The sequence below is a fragment of the Rhinolophus sinicus genome, chromosome 3, assembly GCF_057876585.1.
Source record: "Rhinolophus sinicus isolate RSI-liver-muscle chromosome 3, RSI-T2T, whole genome shotgun sequence".
NCBI classification, from domain to species: domain Eukaryota; kingdom Metazoa; phylum Chordata; class Mammalia; order Chiroptera; family Rhinolophidae; genus Rhinolophus; species Rhinolophus sinicus.
In genome coordinates this window covers 127,936,997-127,954,905 of record NC_142503.1, presented here as the reverse complement: position 1 = coordinate 127,954,905, position 17,909 = coordinate 127,936,997, and the positions used below count along the sequence as shown (strand labels likewise).

Below are 17,909 nucleotides of genomic sequence, written 5' to 3'. Positions count from 1 at the left end.
GGTTTGAAGCCATCGCACCCCAAAGGAGATGACAATCCCCCCCCTTTTTTGAACTTTTTTATTAATATATTTTTTTTGTTAAATTTCTTTGTATTTTTTTTTTTCCTGCAAGACTGGGTGTTGGCGGCACTGTTGTAGTTTAACTTCAATCCCAAATTCCAGAAATAGAAATCAGAAATCAGAAGTAAAGGTTGAGAGGGGAGGAAGGAGGGAGGCAGGCCAAGGAGTAAACAGTTTGACTAGAAAAAAAGAAGAGGGTGTGTGTGGTGGGCATTCCCAGGCAAGGCCATTCCTTGAGGAGGGGGAGGGGTTTGGCAGGCAGCTTGCCTCTGCCTCATGCAGGGGAGGGAGGAAAGATCCTCTGGGGACCTTACAGTCCCCTCCTTAGGGTTCCCTGCCCTCAGGGGAAAAGCTAGTACCAGAGATCAGCCACAGTCTCAAACAGGGCATCTCCACCCACCTCTCACCCCGGTTTGACTCCCACCTCTGCCCTGCCTGGAAAGTGTGTGATAGATTGGCTTCCTGTGATCCCCTCCTTCTGTTGCTTTCCCATTTCACAAGATTCTGAAGTGATGTGGGAAGAGATATAACCCACGTGGAGACTACTAAGCTTGTCACAACTCGTGCTGCCCTGTGAGCTCCTGGTACCTGGTCTGGTTCTGTTCCCCAGAATTGCCTCCACCCATACAACTGCCAGAGTTGGGGAGTGGGGTCCTTGCTCAAGTGCCTCTAATCCTCTGCAGTAGGAATGAATGTCTTCTTCAGGCCCTTAGAAATTTAATCAAAGGCCACAAGTGAGTCCAGACCAACCCAATTTTTAGAGGAAGAAAGAGGGTGGGAGAGGTTAGTGGGTAGGCTTGACTGCATTGGGCTCTTTCCTTTATACATTGCTCTAGACACGGCATGCCACCCTAGGGGGTTGGGTTAGACGAGGGGCTGGCTGTTGAGGAAAGAAAGTGGGAGATGCTAGGGAGTCCTATGTTTCATTTCCCTTCATATCTCCTTCAGCAAAGGTTGGAATTAGGCAAGAACCTAGCGCAGTGCTTGGAGGTGACATAGGATCCTTCAGGGTCAGAGATGGTGGTTGTACCTCCTCCAGCTTTTTCACCTGGCCTCAGAGACACCAGGTCCCTGGGTTAGGGAGCCACAGAAGCTCGGCCAGTGTCTTGCCTAGTACATAGTCATTCCTTCTCCATTTTCTTCCTCCTTTCCACTCAGCTTCCAGGAGACTCCTCAGGATACCAATCCTCCACCCTCATCCAAGTTTAGGTGTAAAGAAAAGGCGGGGAGGGCATGGGGCAATGGTCTGACTTAGATTTGTGTGTCTCAGAGAAGAGAGCAACTCTGAGCAAGAAAAGCCCTTCATATGTAAACAATCTAGAGAAGGAGAAGGGGTGGGGTGGGGAAAGGAAGACAGAGACAGATCCAGAATAAATGAGAGAATCTGAAAGGAAGAGCGGGAAAGAAAAAGCAACAGACAAAAACAAAGGGAGACAGAAAAGAAAGGGAGAAGAGAAAGATTGGAGAAAAAACAATCAGGAGGAGAAAAAGAGAAAAAGGCAGGTAAAAGGAGTGAAGAGGCAGCACCCGAAGCCAGAACTAGGTCAGGCAGGAGCCTCAGGTGAGGAGCTGGGAGAACAGGAACGCCAGGCTGAGGTCCAGGAGGGCCACGGCTCCCACCACCAAGGGATTGGCAGCTCCCTAGAGAGACAGGGGAAAATGCAGTCTCAGTCCCTGACGACCAGGCCGAGGACCACCTTTCTGCCCTGGCTGAGGTGGCAAAGCTGAAGGGTCCCAGGCACCTCTCCTCAGAGGCCAGAGCAGAGGCATCTCCAACCTTTGTTTTGGATTGCAAAACACCTCTTCTCCCAGTCAGGGCCCCACCTTCCCTCTGGCTCCCTCAAGTCAGAAACAGCCCTTCCCCCTCCTCCCTCTACTCCCTTCCTACCACCATGTCACATGGCCCAGGCAGATGCCTGGCCTTAGCATACATTGGCAACAGCAGCCGGTACTGCAGTACAGCAGAGAGGGATGAAGGGGTGAGGATGTGGTTGCTAGGAAACAGGGGAAGGCCTGGAGTCCAATCAGAGTAGAGAGTTCTGGGGAAACTCCACCCTTCCTGGTTTTCTGCTTTCTTTCCTATTTCCCTTCTTCCCAGGAGAGGGAGGGAGAGTCAGGGTAGGGAGGCAACAAGCTTTTCCTTTTTTATTTCTGAGCACCAAAGAGAGAAAGTGTGGAGGTGGGGACAGGGGTGGAGAAGGAAACCAGAGCTGGAAATGAGATGGAAGGAGAACAGGCAAAGATGTTCTGGCTCTACCATTAATTATTTGTGTGTAACCTTGGGAAAGTTACTTTAAGTGCTCTGGGCCTCAGTTACCCCTTCTGTCAAATGAGGGAGTTGGACATGAAGGTCTCTAAGGTTTCTTCCAGCTCTCAAGTTTTAAAAAATGTTTGAGGTGGGTTATAGTCTAAGACTGGGCAGACAGAGAGAAAGCTGAATCCAAAGCAAGTCCTTCAGGGGATCAGAGAGAGGTCTGGAAAGGATGAGAGGCAAGGCTTCGAGGAGAAGAGGGGCCAGAAAGGAGCTGATACTTAGAGGGCACAAAGCGAGATGGAGTATGTCTGTCTCACCGGCTGGGCAGGCCTCTCAGTGGCAGCTGGCTCATCAAGCTCTTCCATCAGGCACCCGGCTTCAGGACCCCGTGAGGACAGGCCCCTCAGGACTGGTGTGGCCATGGGCTCAGGCTCCAAGGCCGCTGGGGTCCTCAGCCGGGGCAAGGGCTCTTCATCTTCCCCCTCCTCCTCTCGAAGACTTCCAGAACTGTCACTGCAGCCTCCAGGGAGTGGGGAACCGTCTCTGGGCCCTGGGCCCTGCATCCCAGCCTCATCCTCCGCCTCATAGCCAGCTAGTTCCTCTGCCTGCTCACCGGGGCCCCCCCATTCCTCAGGCCAAGCTTTGGGGCTGGAGAAGGGGCCCTGGTCCCCTCCAGGAGGCAGTGGGCTCCGGCAGGTAGGGGGTCGCCAGGGTCGGCGGGAAGAGGCAGGACTGCTGGGCAGTTCAGGGGAGCCCTCTGAGGGAGTCAGTCCATTCTCATACACCCCAGGGCTGTCCTCATCCAAGGGCTCTGTGTCGGAACCTTCGGAGTCCTGCCTGGGTCTGCGGCCTGGGACAGGGATAGCTAAGAATCAGAGGGGCCTAATTGGCCTTGTGCTGCAAAAGCTACAGCTTTATCCTCCTGACTGGGTGGCTCCCGGGACTGGTATCTCCAGGTTTACAGCCTCTCATTGAAAGACCTTAACCCCTTGTTCTATTTCATCAATTCCCAGTTCTGCTCCCTATGCTCCCACCCTCCATCCCTTGGACCCTGGCACCCTGGCTTTCCCATCCCCAGTCCCCTGTGGGAATTCCCTTCCCCTTTCCCCTCCAGCTCCCCGGGGGGCCCACCAGTCACCCCTGGCTGCCCATGCCTCACCTGGGGCCTCTAACATGGGTTGCAGGTCCTGGGCTATCAGTTTGGCCATTCGAGCAGCCTCCACAGCCTTCTCAGCAACGCTGCTGGCTGCCACTGCCTTTAAAAGGGCGTCTGCTGCCCTGTTGGGTACCGGGGACAAGGATTTACCAGACCCGCTCAGATGCTCCAGCCCCCTGGCCCATGTCCCCACTACATCACAGCCTCTGGATCTGAGCCCAGCCTTTGCTGAGCCTCACCCTTGCTCACACTCTGCCAGTTCCCCCTTCCCTGTCAGGCAGGGCAGCTGGCCTTTGGTTTCCCTTCCTAGACCTGAGCTGTGCCGGCTGTCATCACACCCTCCTGCTCCTCTCACACCCTTCCACCATTAGGTCCTGTAGTAACATGTCTCTTCTTCAAGCTGCAGGACCAAGCCTTTCCTCCCTGCCCTCAGCTCTGTTATTTCATTCCTGTCCTGCCCCCTTTCCAGTGATAACTGAGACCTCTTAGCACATCACTCTGCAGTTGCACCTGCTTGGTGCTTATCAGCTATGCCTTCCCACCCTCTTTGCTGCCGGTACTTCATGTTATTACCATCTCCTCTCATACTTCTGGGGTCACATAGCTCTCTGTGGGATCCACGGTGGTTGCCTGTAACCTCAATTCTGCCCTCCTTCACTCCACCCCCACCTCCTTGCTCTGAGCCATCCTCTCCCTTCCCCTCACTGCTGCTAGCCCTTATTATTGAATCCTGCCTTTCCCTGCAGATTTCCTGACGTGAGAATTTCACATCTTGCTTTTCCGTAGCCTCTTTTGTTATCACATTGTTCTCCCCTTTTCCTGACTGCCACTGCTCCCCGCTCTACCTCATCCTTTCTGAGCTCTGGAACTGGAGTAAAGGTTGGTCCCCCTTTCTGCTACTACCTATTCCATCTCCCCGGCAACATGAATGCTTTCTCACCACTGTGAGAAGGAGCTTACCTTCTGGGTAAGCTCTTAGTCTCCCTTCCACAACCCACCTCCCATCCTGCCCTGCTCCTTAGGTACAGGTAACTTTGAAGCATCATCAATCCTTTCCCTACTGTTGGTTCCCAGTTGTCCCTCTGATGTCACACTTTCTCAATTTTCCCTTCCCTTTCACCCTCTGCTGTTAATGGTAGATGCTTTGTAATCATTAAATTAGGTCTGTAGTCGTGACTGATATACTTGCCATGGGCTTGAATGGATCAAGACCCATGACACCCTCTGGACCTACTAGACTTATTTAATCTGGCCTAGGAAGGCAGTCTGAGTGTGGGGGTGGGGAGAGGAGTGGTGATGGCCACTGCAGACTTAGGTCCACCTTCTCTATATGCACCTTGGGAGATATGGTCAGCCTCCTCGCCTCAAACCTGGTGGGTCAAGGATATTTACAGCCTGCTTGGAGAGAACCTCAGATAATGCTATTCTTCCATTTTAGGGCTTTCAGACTCTATATGACTAGCCCTGTCCTGAAACTGAGCTGGTCTCAGGGTTTAAGGCAGGGGATGGGGATCACAGTCTTGGGTTACACAGAGTTCTATTGGTGGCCAAGGAACTGCAATATTGCTAAGGGCCTGTGGTTTTGAGTTGGGAGGGTATGGATGATCAAATCCTAGGCAGTAGACCCAGTCTGTGCAAAGGCATCAGGCCAGGCTCAGGCCACCTGGCAGAGACACCTGCTGCTGAGGCTCTGCTTGTTTCCATGGCAGCTGGCAGCCAATCAGGTTTGCCAGGCCTGTTGCTGGGGAGCCAACCAGCCTCTTCCCACTGCCTGATCATCCAGCTACTGAGATCAAGTTTTTCCTACACATGTCCACTCCCCATCTAGCCTAAAGTGCTCCTTGATGCTCTGCCCTCCCCCTTCCCTGGCCTAAGGCCCTGGACTCTAACCATTCAGATGCTCAGATATGACTATAGATAGACATTTTTTTGGCTCAGGCATCTATTCTGGATGTGACATGTTCACACACACACACACACACACGCTCACTGAAGCATATTTGAACATATCTTGACCTCTGATCTTCTGAAACAGTCCCCAAATTAAACAAAATCCTTCAACTGTGTCCTCCCTTTTAAAGAAAATCCAACATGTAAAAATTCATATGTGTGAGTGGCAAAAATTAGGGGGGCCTGTGAAACTGATTACAAATGGGTTTTTGGTTTTCTTTAGATATGGGCTATCCCAATAGTCACAAGCCATGTGTAACTATTCAGCACTTAAAATGTGGCTAGTCTGAATTGAAATGATGTGTTGTAAGTGTAAAATGCATACTAGATTTCAAAGACTTGGTTAAAAAGAAAGGAATATAAAATATCTCATTTACAATTTTCTATTGAGTAGAGATTGAAATGATAATATTTTGGATATATTGGTTTAAATAAAATATTTAAATTCATTTCATCTGTTTTTATTTTTTTCATATGGCTACTAGAAAATTTAAAATTATGTATTTGGTTTACATTTTATTCCTACTGGCGCGCACTGCTTTAGGTAACAAGATTCCTGATGCATAGAAATGTAATCTGATTTACAGAAAAAATATTTCATTTACAGGCAAGCCTCCTCCCCTCAATTCTTTATCAGTGGATAAAGGGAGGCAAAGCTGAGAGGGACTATCTTTTTAGGTGGATAGGTCAGCTGCACAAACTAGACCTCCTCAAGGCACCAGGATGAAATGATATCAGACTATGGGCAGGCGGGGATGTGGTTAGGAATGCATACTCCCTGTCTCCCTGCCCAGTGCTGTTGCTCCTGGCCTGAGGCTGGATCGGCTGCAAGAAGACGAAAACTAGAGACATGTCTGAGTTCAAAGAGGCTTCTGGGCCTGTATAAGGCAGCACTCATTGCTACTCCCACACGCGATGAAGACATGTCCCCACAAAAGACACTGAGACACACTTACAGCCTAACACGGCTTCCCTCAAATACCCAGCCACCCACAGTTACACCTACATCCACCTGTAGCCTCAGATATAAACACCCCAAATATTCAGGGCTACAACTGCCTGGCCCTAGGACTGCTCTTCCCCACCAGGCCCTAGGCCTTGGGTCTTGGTCCTCCTTTAGCCACCAACCCCCTTCCCTGTTCCTAGGGTACCTTTTCCTATTAGCCCAGCTTTAGCCTCTGCACCTGATGCCCACCTGGCAGCAGCGATCTCCTGGCGCTGGCGGGCAGCACTCACTGCTCGACGGGCGCCCTCGACAGCCCTGTCCACTTTCTCCTTGACTTTGCCCCGCCGAAGGGCCAGAGGCAGGAGGCTGCGCACGCGCCCTCCGTGCACCAGCCGGTTGCGCTTGTACTTGCCCTCCTCGCGGGAGCCGTCGGGGCGGGTGGTGCGCCCGTAGCCGTGCCGCCGGTTGCCCAGCCACTCGCCCTCGTAGCGCAGCCCGTTTGAGCGCTGGCTCACGCCGTAGCCGCTGCGCCGGTCGGCGCGCCATTCGCCCGCATACACCTCAGTGGCCGAGCCCTCGATGAGGGCGGGCGGCGCTGGGGCCGGGGGCCCGCTGGCCTCCGAGCCCAGGGGTCCTGTGCTGCCCACCTCGCTGCTCACCTCGCTGCGCAGGGAGCCCCGCTTGCTGCCCAAGGAGCTGCGGCGCCCGCCAGCCCGGAGCCCGCTGAGCAGCAGCGAGCGGCGGAAGAAGCCACTGGCCGCCGGGGTGCGCTTGCGGGAGGACGCGCCGTCAGTGTCCCCGGGCCCGGCCAGCACGAATCCGCCCCGTGAGCCCGAGGCCGGGCTGCCTCCCTCGTCGCCTGGCAGGGGCAAGGGCGGGGGCGGCGTCGGGGGGTCGCTGTGGCCAGAGTCCAGAGAGGTCCGGCGGGGCGAGCGCAGCAGTGCCGCCTGATGGTAGGGTACGCTCTGGCGCACCCCGTAGCCGTGGCGCTTACCCGCCTGCCACTGACCCTGGTAGGTGCCTGTGGGGGGGGGGGGTAGGAGGGAGAAAAAGAGTCAGGACCTGCCTCTCCTTGCACCACAGGCCCCAAGCGCCCCTGGAAGCCTTGGTGTGGAAATTGGGGAAGGGCACTTGGAGCTGGGGACAGGCCAGCTTGGATGGGAAGGTGTGGAAGAGTGAAGACAGACAAGTAGCAAGAGACCCGTGGATTTGGCAGTGCAGGCAGACATGGGAAAGAGGGAGGGACAGGCAGGCGGGGGGTGGGGGGGTGGGGTGGGGTGTGGAGGACAGACAGTCCAGAGGGTGTGAGGGACAGGCTGACGGGTGTACAGGAGAGCCTGTGACTAGCGAACAGGACTAGGAGGGACATGCCGACAGGAGAAATGTGAGGGGATGGGCAGGGCAGAGGTGTTAGGGGCAGGCAGGTGGAGGGGAGGTGTGTGGGACCAGCAGAGAGGAGGGGTGTAAGGGACAGGCAGACGGCTGTGTGAGAGTCAGGTAGATACGGGGCGGTGAGGGACAGGCAAAAGGGGGAGGGGGGAGGGCAGGCAGATTCGGGAAAGGGAAAAGCAGGCAGGGGGCAGACAAATGAAGAAGGTATGTGCGATGGTGGGACGAGAGTACAGAAAGACGGGCGCAGGGGTGCATGTGGATGGGAAAACAGCGGGGCATGGGGTGCCTGTGGCGGGGGAAGGCATACGCGGGCCAGGCGGAGCGGGAGGGGCACGCGGACGAGGAGACAGACAGTAGTGGGCCGGGCCCCGCACCTCCGTCGGAGTAGGTCTCGGTGCCGTAGCCGTCCTGGAAGCCGTCCTTCCAGAGCCCGGCGTAGCGCAGGCCGGACACGCTCTCCCACACGCCGCTGCGCCCCTTTAGCCCGCCCAGCCACTCGCCGCGGTACGTCCAGCGGCTCTTGCGCTCCACGCCCAGCCCTTCGCGCTTGCCCTGTTGCCAGTGGCCTTGGTAGCTGTGTCCGCCGGGCCCCGTGAAGACGCCCAGAGACTCGAAGCCGTGCGCCCAGCAGCCGCTGTACTCGCCCTGGGCGCCGGGCCCGGTGCACACGCCGTAGCCATGTGCCCGCCCCGCCTCCCAGCCCCCCACGTAGCAGCCCCCGTCGTCAAAGTCGAACTTGCCCCCGGGGGACATGCATGTAGTTGGCGCGGCCTCAGCCCCCCGGCGGCTCAGCGCATCCTGGGGCTGGAGAGCCGGCTGGGGGCCTGCGAGCCGGGCGAGGCCTGGGGGCGGGGGCAGTTAGAGCGGGGCCGGGCGGGGGGGCCCCAGCGCGGGCTGACAGGGCCGGACCCTCATCCTGAGTGGCTGCAGAGAAAGAGGGGGGAAGTGGCGAGCGAGGTCCCTCCTCTTTGCCCGCCGCTCCCTGGCCCAGTGGTTCCCCGCCATCAGCACCGCCCTCCAACCCCCCACCCTTCGGCAGCATCTTCCAGGAGCTCCTAAGCTTTGGAGGCACGGGGCCTCCCCCACCCCTCCATTCTCGTAGAGAGCCCCTCTCAGGACTTGGGGTCCCAATTTCAAGAGGGAGTCCCACTTCTCCAACCTAGAACCCCAAAATGTCTTGTGTGGATGGCAATTGGGGGAGTTTTGAGAGGGGGCTGGGCAGGGTCTTAGGCTATCCCCTTCCTTGGTTGCTGTCAGGACCCCTCTGTCGCGGTTCTTTGGCTTCCTAGGCAAAGGGGGGGGGGTTTGAAAATGTAGGGGGGAGATCGGTGCAAGGTGGGCAGAGGGTTTGGTGGAGGAAAGGATAGGGACGGGGGAGGCTCTGCAGGAAAAGGCGCAGGTGGAGATGGGCAGACAGGCGGGAGGGAGTGGGTAGGTTACTCACCATGTGGGCTGGGGTTCAGGCTGCCTCCCAGGCTCGGCGTCCATGGCAGGATACCTCCACTCCCACTTCACCCGCACAAGCCAAGCCCCCTCCCCTTCCGGAGAGACTGCTCCAACCCAGAGAGCGAAGGTGGGGGAGCCCAAGGAGAGAGTCCCCTCTCTCCCCAGCTGGAGGAGCCGCGGTGGGGTGGGGGTGGGGGCGAGTTAGTGGCAGGGGTGTGGGGGGGAGATGAGAATAGTGTAGAGAAAAAAATCTGCTTTGGATGGAGATGGGGAAGAGGAGCTGGGAACTGGATGGGAAGGGAGAGGGGGCAACCAAGAGAGGGTGTTTTTATTATTTTTTTCTTCTTATGGTTGGGAGAGGAAAAAATATCAAAATTCCGATTCCATCCCAGCACAAATCAATGTTTGCTCCATCCCAGCATCACGGGGGAGGCTGGGCCAGGCAGATTTAAAGGGGCAGGGAGAAGAGAGGAGAAGAGAGGGTGGGAAGAGGAGACAGTAGAAGAGACAGTGGCGGTGATAGCGGCGGTGGGGGGATGCCCAGGCAGAAAAGGTGGGATGCCGGACAAACCTGCCGAGAGGGAGGAGGCAGGTAGACAGGAGACTGAGAGGCACAGAGACCCCCAGGATGGCAAGAAACCCTGGGAGGTGGGCAGGGAGTGGGGTGAGGCCGAGAGGAGGGGAGGCGATGGAGGGGGAGGAGACGGAGCTGAGGACCGGGAGGCTGGGGGAGGCCGAAGGCGGGCGGGGGAGGAGAGACGCTGGCGTGGCCGGGAGAGGGCGAGAGGAATACAAAGAAAGAGGTGCAGGAGTGAGAGCTACGGAGGAGGGAGCTTCTGGCAGAGAGACGAAGGGAGGGAGACCCATTCTGGGGCTGGTGAGGGATGGCAAGGAGGAGAGCAGCTGGGGAGGAGGAGAAGGAAGGAGAGAGAAATAGATATGGAGACCGAGAAAGTTGAAATAAGGGTTGTGAAGGGAGAAAGCGCTGCACAGGGAAGGGCCGGCTTGAGCATAGAAATCCATGCAGAAAGAGCCCAAGCAGAGGCTGGAGGGCTGGAAGTGGTGTTTGGGGGGTTCTGGGAAGAAGGATGAACCTGCCCGCTGCTTGGACTGAAGCCAGGAAGTCTTTGACGCCTGTGTCCGCCAAGTAACCACTGCAGGGGTTCCGGGAGGCTCCCCACCTGCACTCTCCGAGGAAGCTTGAAATGGGGCCCTGACTGGAAGCCTGGCCCTACCAATGCTTTTCCAGGCTTTGCCATCCTCAACCCCCACAACTAGTGCCCCTGGTTTGCCCCTCTGAAGGGGGAGGGCTGACATGAGGGTGTATTGTTTTTGAATGGGGAGCCGGGGTCACCCTTGGTGGTACCATGAAGGTCCTGGGGCTTCAGAGGCTTCTCTTTTGCAAACCTAAAGGCAAAGACACAGACATGTTTGAGAGCGCCCGTATTGAGGCAAGTCCCCCTGCAGCCTACCACCCCTTCCTGACCGCTTACTGTTTACAGCTGGAAATGGGCACATACTGTCTTTCCTGCCTCCTCAACTTACTTAGATGGTGCATCTATGCTGCCCTTAAGCGTCTAGTAAGGAGGACACTGTCCAATGACATACAACGATGAAAATAGTCAAATGCACTCAATTGCTTTTATTTTCATACTAGGTCTCGTCCACTCCATCATTTTACAGAGAAGAGAACTGACGCCCAGAGGAGGAAGTCACACAGTGGAGGTCACACAGCAGAGGTGGCAGTGCTAGGATTAGAACACTAGACAGCAGTCCTTTTGAGATATAATTCCTCCCAGGATTCCATGTACTTGGGAACTTCCCTTTGATTCAGGAGCTCCATTTTGAATACTTGAGTAAAAGTGAAGAGCATGAGGTTTGGAATAAACAGGAAATTTCCTTGCACTTTGTTTTCCTAAAGGTGGATAGGAGGTTGAAGAAACACGTACATTTTAAGCCTCTAGTGCAGGGATCACATCTTGTAAGCGCTTAGCACAGAACAGAGCAGCTAGGGGTCCACTTGGAACAAACTGGTGGTGGAGACCTATCTATCCTTCCTTCCTCCCTCCCTCCCACACTGACATAGCTTACATGTACTAGGTACCTTTCAGGGGCTAGAGATACAGTGGTGAGCACGGTCGTGCCTGCCTTCATGGAGCTTACCATCTAGTAGAGAAGACAACGAGTAAGCAGTTCTAGTGCAATTAATGCTATGATAGGTTTGAGGGGTGGAAAGAGGGAACAGGGATGGAACCTCACTTAGGCTGTCTTCCGGGGCAAGAGGCATTTGAAATGAATCCAGAAGGGAATTCTGGGGTAGGCCCAGCTGCATCACATTACTCACCCCTCGATATTCAGGCCTGCCTTCTTCACACAGTGCCTTGTCCTACTCAGCCCCTGAGATTCTCCTTTTCTCTAAGAAAAAAGAAAACAAGAAAAGAAAAACCAGTGTTTGGACCTGGTTGAGACCTGTGCCCTGTTCTTTAGGGAGGAAGAGTGCAGGGTAAGTGGAAGGTGGGGAGAGATGCCTTTTTGGTCGGGCGACTCTATACTGAATTCTCAGCTGCAAACCAAGGTGTGGGGTCTGATGAAGCCATGAAGAAGTCACTGGCAGAACTACCCTGGAACTTGTGGGACACAGAGTCCTAGTCCCCCATATGGCCCTGAGCGAGGCAGCCTTCCAGTCCCTCTGGTCTGTTCCTACAGGTCCTATAATCTCTCCTCTTAGGGAAGAAACACTTGTTGTTTTTTTCGGACGGTGCACCGGTTTGTTTTGCCACAATTTACCAATGTCCCGGGGTCATAGAAACGGGAAGCAACATTAAAAGGAGTAGCTCTGTGCTTGGAGCGAGGTACCATGTATGGCACTCCACCTGCATCCCTTCATTCCATCCTGGCAACAAAACTTTGAGCAGCCCAGGCTGGAGCCTAAGAGCTGGGCTTTCAAAGATGGACAGATCTATGTCTGAATCCTGATTCTACCGCTGACTGGCTGGGTCAGCCTGAGCGTATTCCCTAACTTTTCTGAGCGTCAGTTTGTGTATTGCTAAGATGAGGATACCATAACCTACTCTAGAGCTTATTGGATTGAAATGATAATGTATGAAAATACATGTGATAATATATGGGGGAAAAGCACTCAGTACAGTGTCTGTTTAGTGCATGTTACATGCCCAGTAAATATGGCTTGAAAAATACAGTGGCGTTATGCCAGTTTTATAAATGAGAAATCTGGGACTGAGAAGTTAGTTAATTTGCTTAGTGTTGTACAGCTAATATATGGCAGCCCTTGGCTTTGAATATATATCAGACTCCCAAGTTAGTATCAGTTTAACAAGTACCATATATTGGGCCTATTTATAAAAGTAAAATGTGCTCATTGTAGAATTAGGAAAATAAAGCACAGTATCAAGAATAAAAATCATCCATAGTCTCACTGTGTAGCAGACACTATTTTCAGATAGTCTTCTCTTCTATGTACTTTTTATTTAACATAATTAGTTAAATATTGCATATGCAATTTTGTGTCCTACTTACTCACTTTGCATTACACTGCGAGCATTTTTCCATGTCATTAAAATACCCTTGAATTTTTAATGACTGCATAATATTCCACTGTTTGGATACAGCATAATTTGTTTAACCATTCTAGCATAGCACTTTTATGCTGTTTGCACAGCTTCTGCTATTAAAAATTTGTATCTTTTATACAAACCTTTGCATCTCTGATGATTTCCTTTAAAAATGTTTTGTCATGGAAATTTCAAACATATACCCAAGTAGACAAAAAAAACAGAATAAAGACTTCCATGTACCTATCCCCCATCTTCAGCAATGATCACTTTTGACTAATCTTGTTTTCTCTTCTGCCGTTTATTTCAAATTTCGGTAGTGTGTTCTTTCAGTCTATTGATTTCTTGAAGTTGCATTCTTAACAGAATTACTGGGTCAGAGGATAGAAATACTTTGTAAGGTTTTGGATGTATTTTGCTAGAATCACTTGCAGAAAGGTTGTACAAATTTATACTCTCACCAATTGTGCAGGAGAATGCTGGTGTTATTGCTCCCTGACCTGCATTTTTTATTTTTATTACAAAAACTAACCTTTTAATTACAGTTGACATACATTATTGTGTTAGTTTCAGATGTATAACGTAGTGGTTAGACATTTATATAACTTACTAAGTGATCACCCCAATAAATCTAGTACCCATTTGACACCACACATAGTTATTGCAATATTATTGACTATATTCCCTATGCTGTACTTTACATCCCTGTGACTTATCACACTGATCTGCATTGACTTTTAGTTGTAACACACACACACACACTCGCACACTCTTTTGTCAACTTGACAGGTAAATAAATGCTTTCTTTATGTACATGTGTTTGATTGATTGCTGGACTTATATTGAGAAGGCATAGTGGCTGCAGTGGAGTGAACCCTCCTGAAGGAAACTTGCTGATACCTCCTGGGGACTCCAGCTGGGGAAGATGTGAGTTCATCTTCCGGTTGTGCTAGGACCAGCTAGCTTCCCTTTGCCCCCAGGGCAGGGAGGAGCTTGGGAAGTTGTCTGGCCTCATCCTATGGGTAGCCACCAGGGGTCAGGATGGGGCCAGTGATCTAGATGGTGACAGACAGGGTAAGAATGGCCAGCAGCCAGACACTGAATTTCCTCTGTCTGGCCACTGTCGGCTGGTCACACAGCCTCTCTCTGCTCTTCAGATCATGATTCCAGAATGTTCTGGATGGCTGTCCTCCCCTGCCTGACCACCCCGCCCCTTGCTGCTCCCAGGTTTGGCTTGCTGAAAAGGGAAAGGGTGTTTGAGAACTTGGTTCTGCTTCTTTCTCTGTACTCTGGGACTGATTTCACTGTGCAGCATGGATTTTTAACTCAGGGTCCATGGACTGAGGGCCCAAGGATGGGCCTTAGGGACTGTGAACCCTCTGAAAATGGGGCATGGATGTCCATTATTTCTGCTGGGGAGAGGACAATAGCTTTTGTGAGATTCTGAAAGGGGGAGCCATGCCCCCCAAAGTCCAGTATCTTCTGATACCCCTCCCTCCCTCCTTAAGGGAGGGAGTCCATTTGCTTCTTATGGTGACTGTGAAGGGAGCAGTTTGGTATTGGAACCAGGGGTGGTCTTGGAGGTAAGGCTAAGGGGTGGGGCCTCTGCATCATCCACTGGAGCTGAGGGAAAGCCTGAGTTTTCCCTGGGATGGGGAAGGGGAGGTGGGCAGTACTCTAACCACCTGGGCAGTCATCGGTGCTGTACTAGATTTGGGTACACACTGAGGTAACGTGCCTCATACTGAGGGGCGCATGTTTGTTTGCTTTAAATAACTGGCTTGGGAAGCAGAAGGTCAGGAGATCAGGGGAAGGAAAGCTGATCCCAGGCCAGGGGTCTTGGAGTCTGTACCTCTGAGCCACGGGTGGTGGCACGGGTAAGATGCTCAAAAGGTAGAGACCCCAGCCAGGTTACTTTCTACTAGAGCACTGCTCTAGGTCTATTTCACTACAACTTGCTCTAAGTCACGGCCCCTGTGCATGTGTGGGTGGGAGGTGGGGTTAGGACCCCGGAGATTCTCAGAGTATTATGGGCTGGGGCCGTGAAGCCAGAGTGATCCAGAACATTAGATATGAAGAAACAAACCTGATCATTTCTAAATCCCACACTAGTGCTCTGTTTTATCTCACTGTTATAGTTTATCTTTGTACAGAAAGATAACCTGAGGATACAGCAAATTGTGATCATTACCCATGTCCCCGTTTGGCAGCATGGGGAGAGGGAGGCCCGGTGGAGACCTAGTAGTTAAGCTATAATTATCATACTTATGTGAATACAGGACATTTGGCTTTCAACTCTTCATTTCTGATGTTCATTCTGGACTTAGTCGTTCACCCATCTTATTTTCCAGGGAGGTATTTCACCTCTTGCAGCTACAACTGCTAATTTTCACAGAACTTCCTTATTAAATCGGAAATGAGCACATGCTCAAGACAGATTAACATCAAGTTGGCTCTTTTTGCCTAATAAAAATTGAAAAATTGAAAAAATATTTAAAAAGTGATATCTTTGAAGAAAAATGAGAACGACTGTTCAACATTCTGTGTGCCAAGAATAAACGCAGGGAGATTTCTATACCTATGAGATTCATTTTCGGGTAAAAAGGCTCCTTCGGCCCCAGGGAGCCGGCAGCTGCTCCATCTTCTCCTCCCTTGCTCTTGTGCGATGCCGCCTTCCAGACATGGCAACCACGGACTCACTTCTGGCTGTTTACACGCCAGGTCCTCCGGGGCAAGGCTGCTCTTGGTAACCATAGAGACCAGAATGTACCCTTGCACAGTGTTAGGTGAGAGAACTAGGGTCTTCACACACGAGGTTAGCCCCTCATGGACTCTGTTTGCACAAGCACATTTACCTGTCCAGTCTGTGATTGGATTCATAGCTTTCCAGCAACCCTGCACTAGGGGAAGGTGGTGAGACCTGGAGAAGTTGAGGTCGATACCCCATTCAGTGAGCACTGAGCAGCCAGCATGTCCCTGCTCATCGTGGTGTGGGAGATAAAAAGGGAAGCTTCACTCCTGACAGCTTCACACAGCTGGTAGCTCCCAGTTGGGGCCTGAACCAGGGCACCTCCTAGCACTTCTCCCTCCCTGGCTACACAGTGAACCCCCCCGCCAGGGGGTGGGATGTACATCAGGTATCTTCCTGTCAGCATTGGGGTGCTTCACAAATGACACTCACTAGATGGCCTAGGAAGAAGAAATACTAGGCCCTGGATTCTTTTGTTTTGCAGATTAGGTGGGAGAGAATAGTGACAATAATTGACATTCACTGAAAGCTTACTATATGTACCAAGCCCTGTGCTAAGTTCTGCACTTGCAGTATCTCGTTTAAGCCTCACAATAACCCTATGAGGTAGGTGCTATTATTTGCATCTTATAGATGGGAACACTGCATTAGAATGGTTGGTAATTATGCCCTAAGTTAATGGTTCTCACGCTTTAGCTTGTAGCAGAATCACCTGGAAAGTTTGAGCCAACATAGTGCACAGGACCTCACCATCAGAGTGTGATTCAGAAGTCTGGGGTGGGGCCCAAGAATTTGCATTTCTGATAAGTTCCCAGGTAAGGCTGAGCCTGCCAGACCAAGGACCACACTTTGAGAACCATTGCCTGAGGCCATACAGCTACTAAGCCTACAGTTGTGTCTTTAGAGTAGTTCCTTTGGTCTCTAAATCTTAAGTCTGTGTTCTTTAACCATTGCACCTATTGCCTCATTTCAGACGTTTCCGTGGAGATTCCTCTGAACGCTGCCCTTGGAAGTGATGAACTAGGTGAGGTAGACAGCCCGCCTCTCTCTATTCACCTTAACCACATTCCTAGCTTCCCCACCACCTGGAAAGACTTTTCCCAACTTACCAGCTCTTTTCCATCGGGGCTCTGTCACCTTAACAACTCCATTCCACCCTCTCCTCTGCCCTCGATTCTGGGAGCTGCCTGGTCGTACCCAGAGGATGGGAAGAGCAATCATTTGCTAGCTTGGCTTCAAGGCATGTGGCTGCTGGCCTTGTTGTGATCCTGTTGCTCTCGGGGAGGGAGGGTTCCATCATGCTTCCATGTCTGACCTTGGCTTCATGCTCCAGATGAAACAGTGATTGAGGATCCTGCCCCGGGGTCCCTTGGGCAAGACCTCTCTTGTGCTGACTTCCTGCTAACAGGAATCTTGGCAGGTCCCCGACTGCTTGGGCCAGCACCATGTTATGCTAGGGCAGGAGCTTCCCTGAATATGTTCAGAGTGACTGACATTCATCCCCTGGGGTAGACGTCTAAGGTCAGAATCCCATCCTTGGAGATGGTCTTCCCTTCTCCTCAACCGCCACTAGGTTCCTGTGCTGATAAGCTACAGGAAAAGGAGAAGTGGACTTGTACTGCACAGATATTTGCTGGTGATTCCAGCACCCCCTCCCCACTGGAGCAAAGTCTTGGGGCAGGAGTGAGGGGTAGCGCGATGCTGTTGTATAGCAGAAAGCACTGTGCAGGGACAACATGAATGCTGGGACCCAGACACCATATCCGGCAGCTCCAGTGCCATGTAAGGCCCCCACCAAAAAGGCTACTGCTTTGTTTTTAATAAATCAAGCATTAGATGAAGCACATGAGAAGGCCAAATGACTCATTTCTCTTTCTGGTCTTCAGACACCAGTGACAGTGGTGACCACAGGCTGTGGACAGGAAGGATGGTGTAAGGGTTGGTGGCAGTGGGATGGGCCCCAAACCCTACTCAGGATACCCCTGAACGGCTTTGGAAAGACTGACAGTTTTTACCTTGACTGGTGACGCACCAGGCCCTCTGGTCTTTGCCCTTGGTTCAGATTTGATTTATGGGCTCTTGTCTTTGTGAGTTTACCTTTGAACCGTTTTCCCCCTCCCCCCTGCCTTTTCACCAGTTTCTGGATCACTCTTCAAGCAGCACATGGAGTTGGGGCCTAGGGCAGCTCTGGCAAAAAGTGACAAGAAGCAATAAGAATACGAAGGGCTGATAGCTCCTTTCCAGGGCCCACTGGGCTACCAGAGCTTTCTGCATTTGTTCCTAAATTCAAAGCTTAAGCTACAGCAGCCAAATCATGTTGGAGAGGAGGAGGCAGACAGGGAGGGGGAGATGGGGTGTAGGGGTGCTGCATAACCGTGGTGGGA

The 17,909-nt window shown here is 52.3% G+C and overlaps 1 protein-coding gene across 2 annotated transcripts; it reads right to left on the bottom strand.

The window, feature by feature from the left end:
• Positions 1 to 44: 44 nt before the first annotated feature.
• JPH4 (junctophilin 4) lies at positions 45 to 9,634 on the bottom strand. 2 transcript variants are annotated; one of them, XM_088796977.1, is made up of 6 exons: positions 9,203 to 9,634; positions 8,133 to 8,682; positions 6,616 to 7,387; positions 3,474 to 3,592; positions 2,632 to 3,164; positions 45 to 1,701 (listed from the first exon to the last, which is right to left on the bottom strand). In XM_088796977.1, exons 2-6 carry the CDS (start codon positions 8,509 to 8,511, stop codon positions 1,618 to 1,620), a joined length of 1,887 nt encoding a protein of 628 aa, XP_088653103.1. In that variant the 5' UTR covers positions 8,512 to 8,682; positions 9,203 to 9,634; the 3' UTR covers positions 45 to 1,617. The 2 variants fall into 2 exon arrangements, with proteins under 2 accessions (XP_088653103.1, XP_088653102.1); XM_088796976.1 differs by having other exon boundaries at positions 55 to 1,701; positions 2,632 to 3,179; positions 9,203 to 9,371.
• Between the last annotated feature and the right edge of the window lie 8,275 nt (positions 9,635 to 17,909).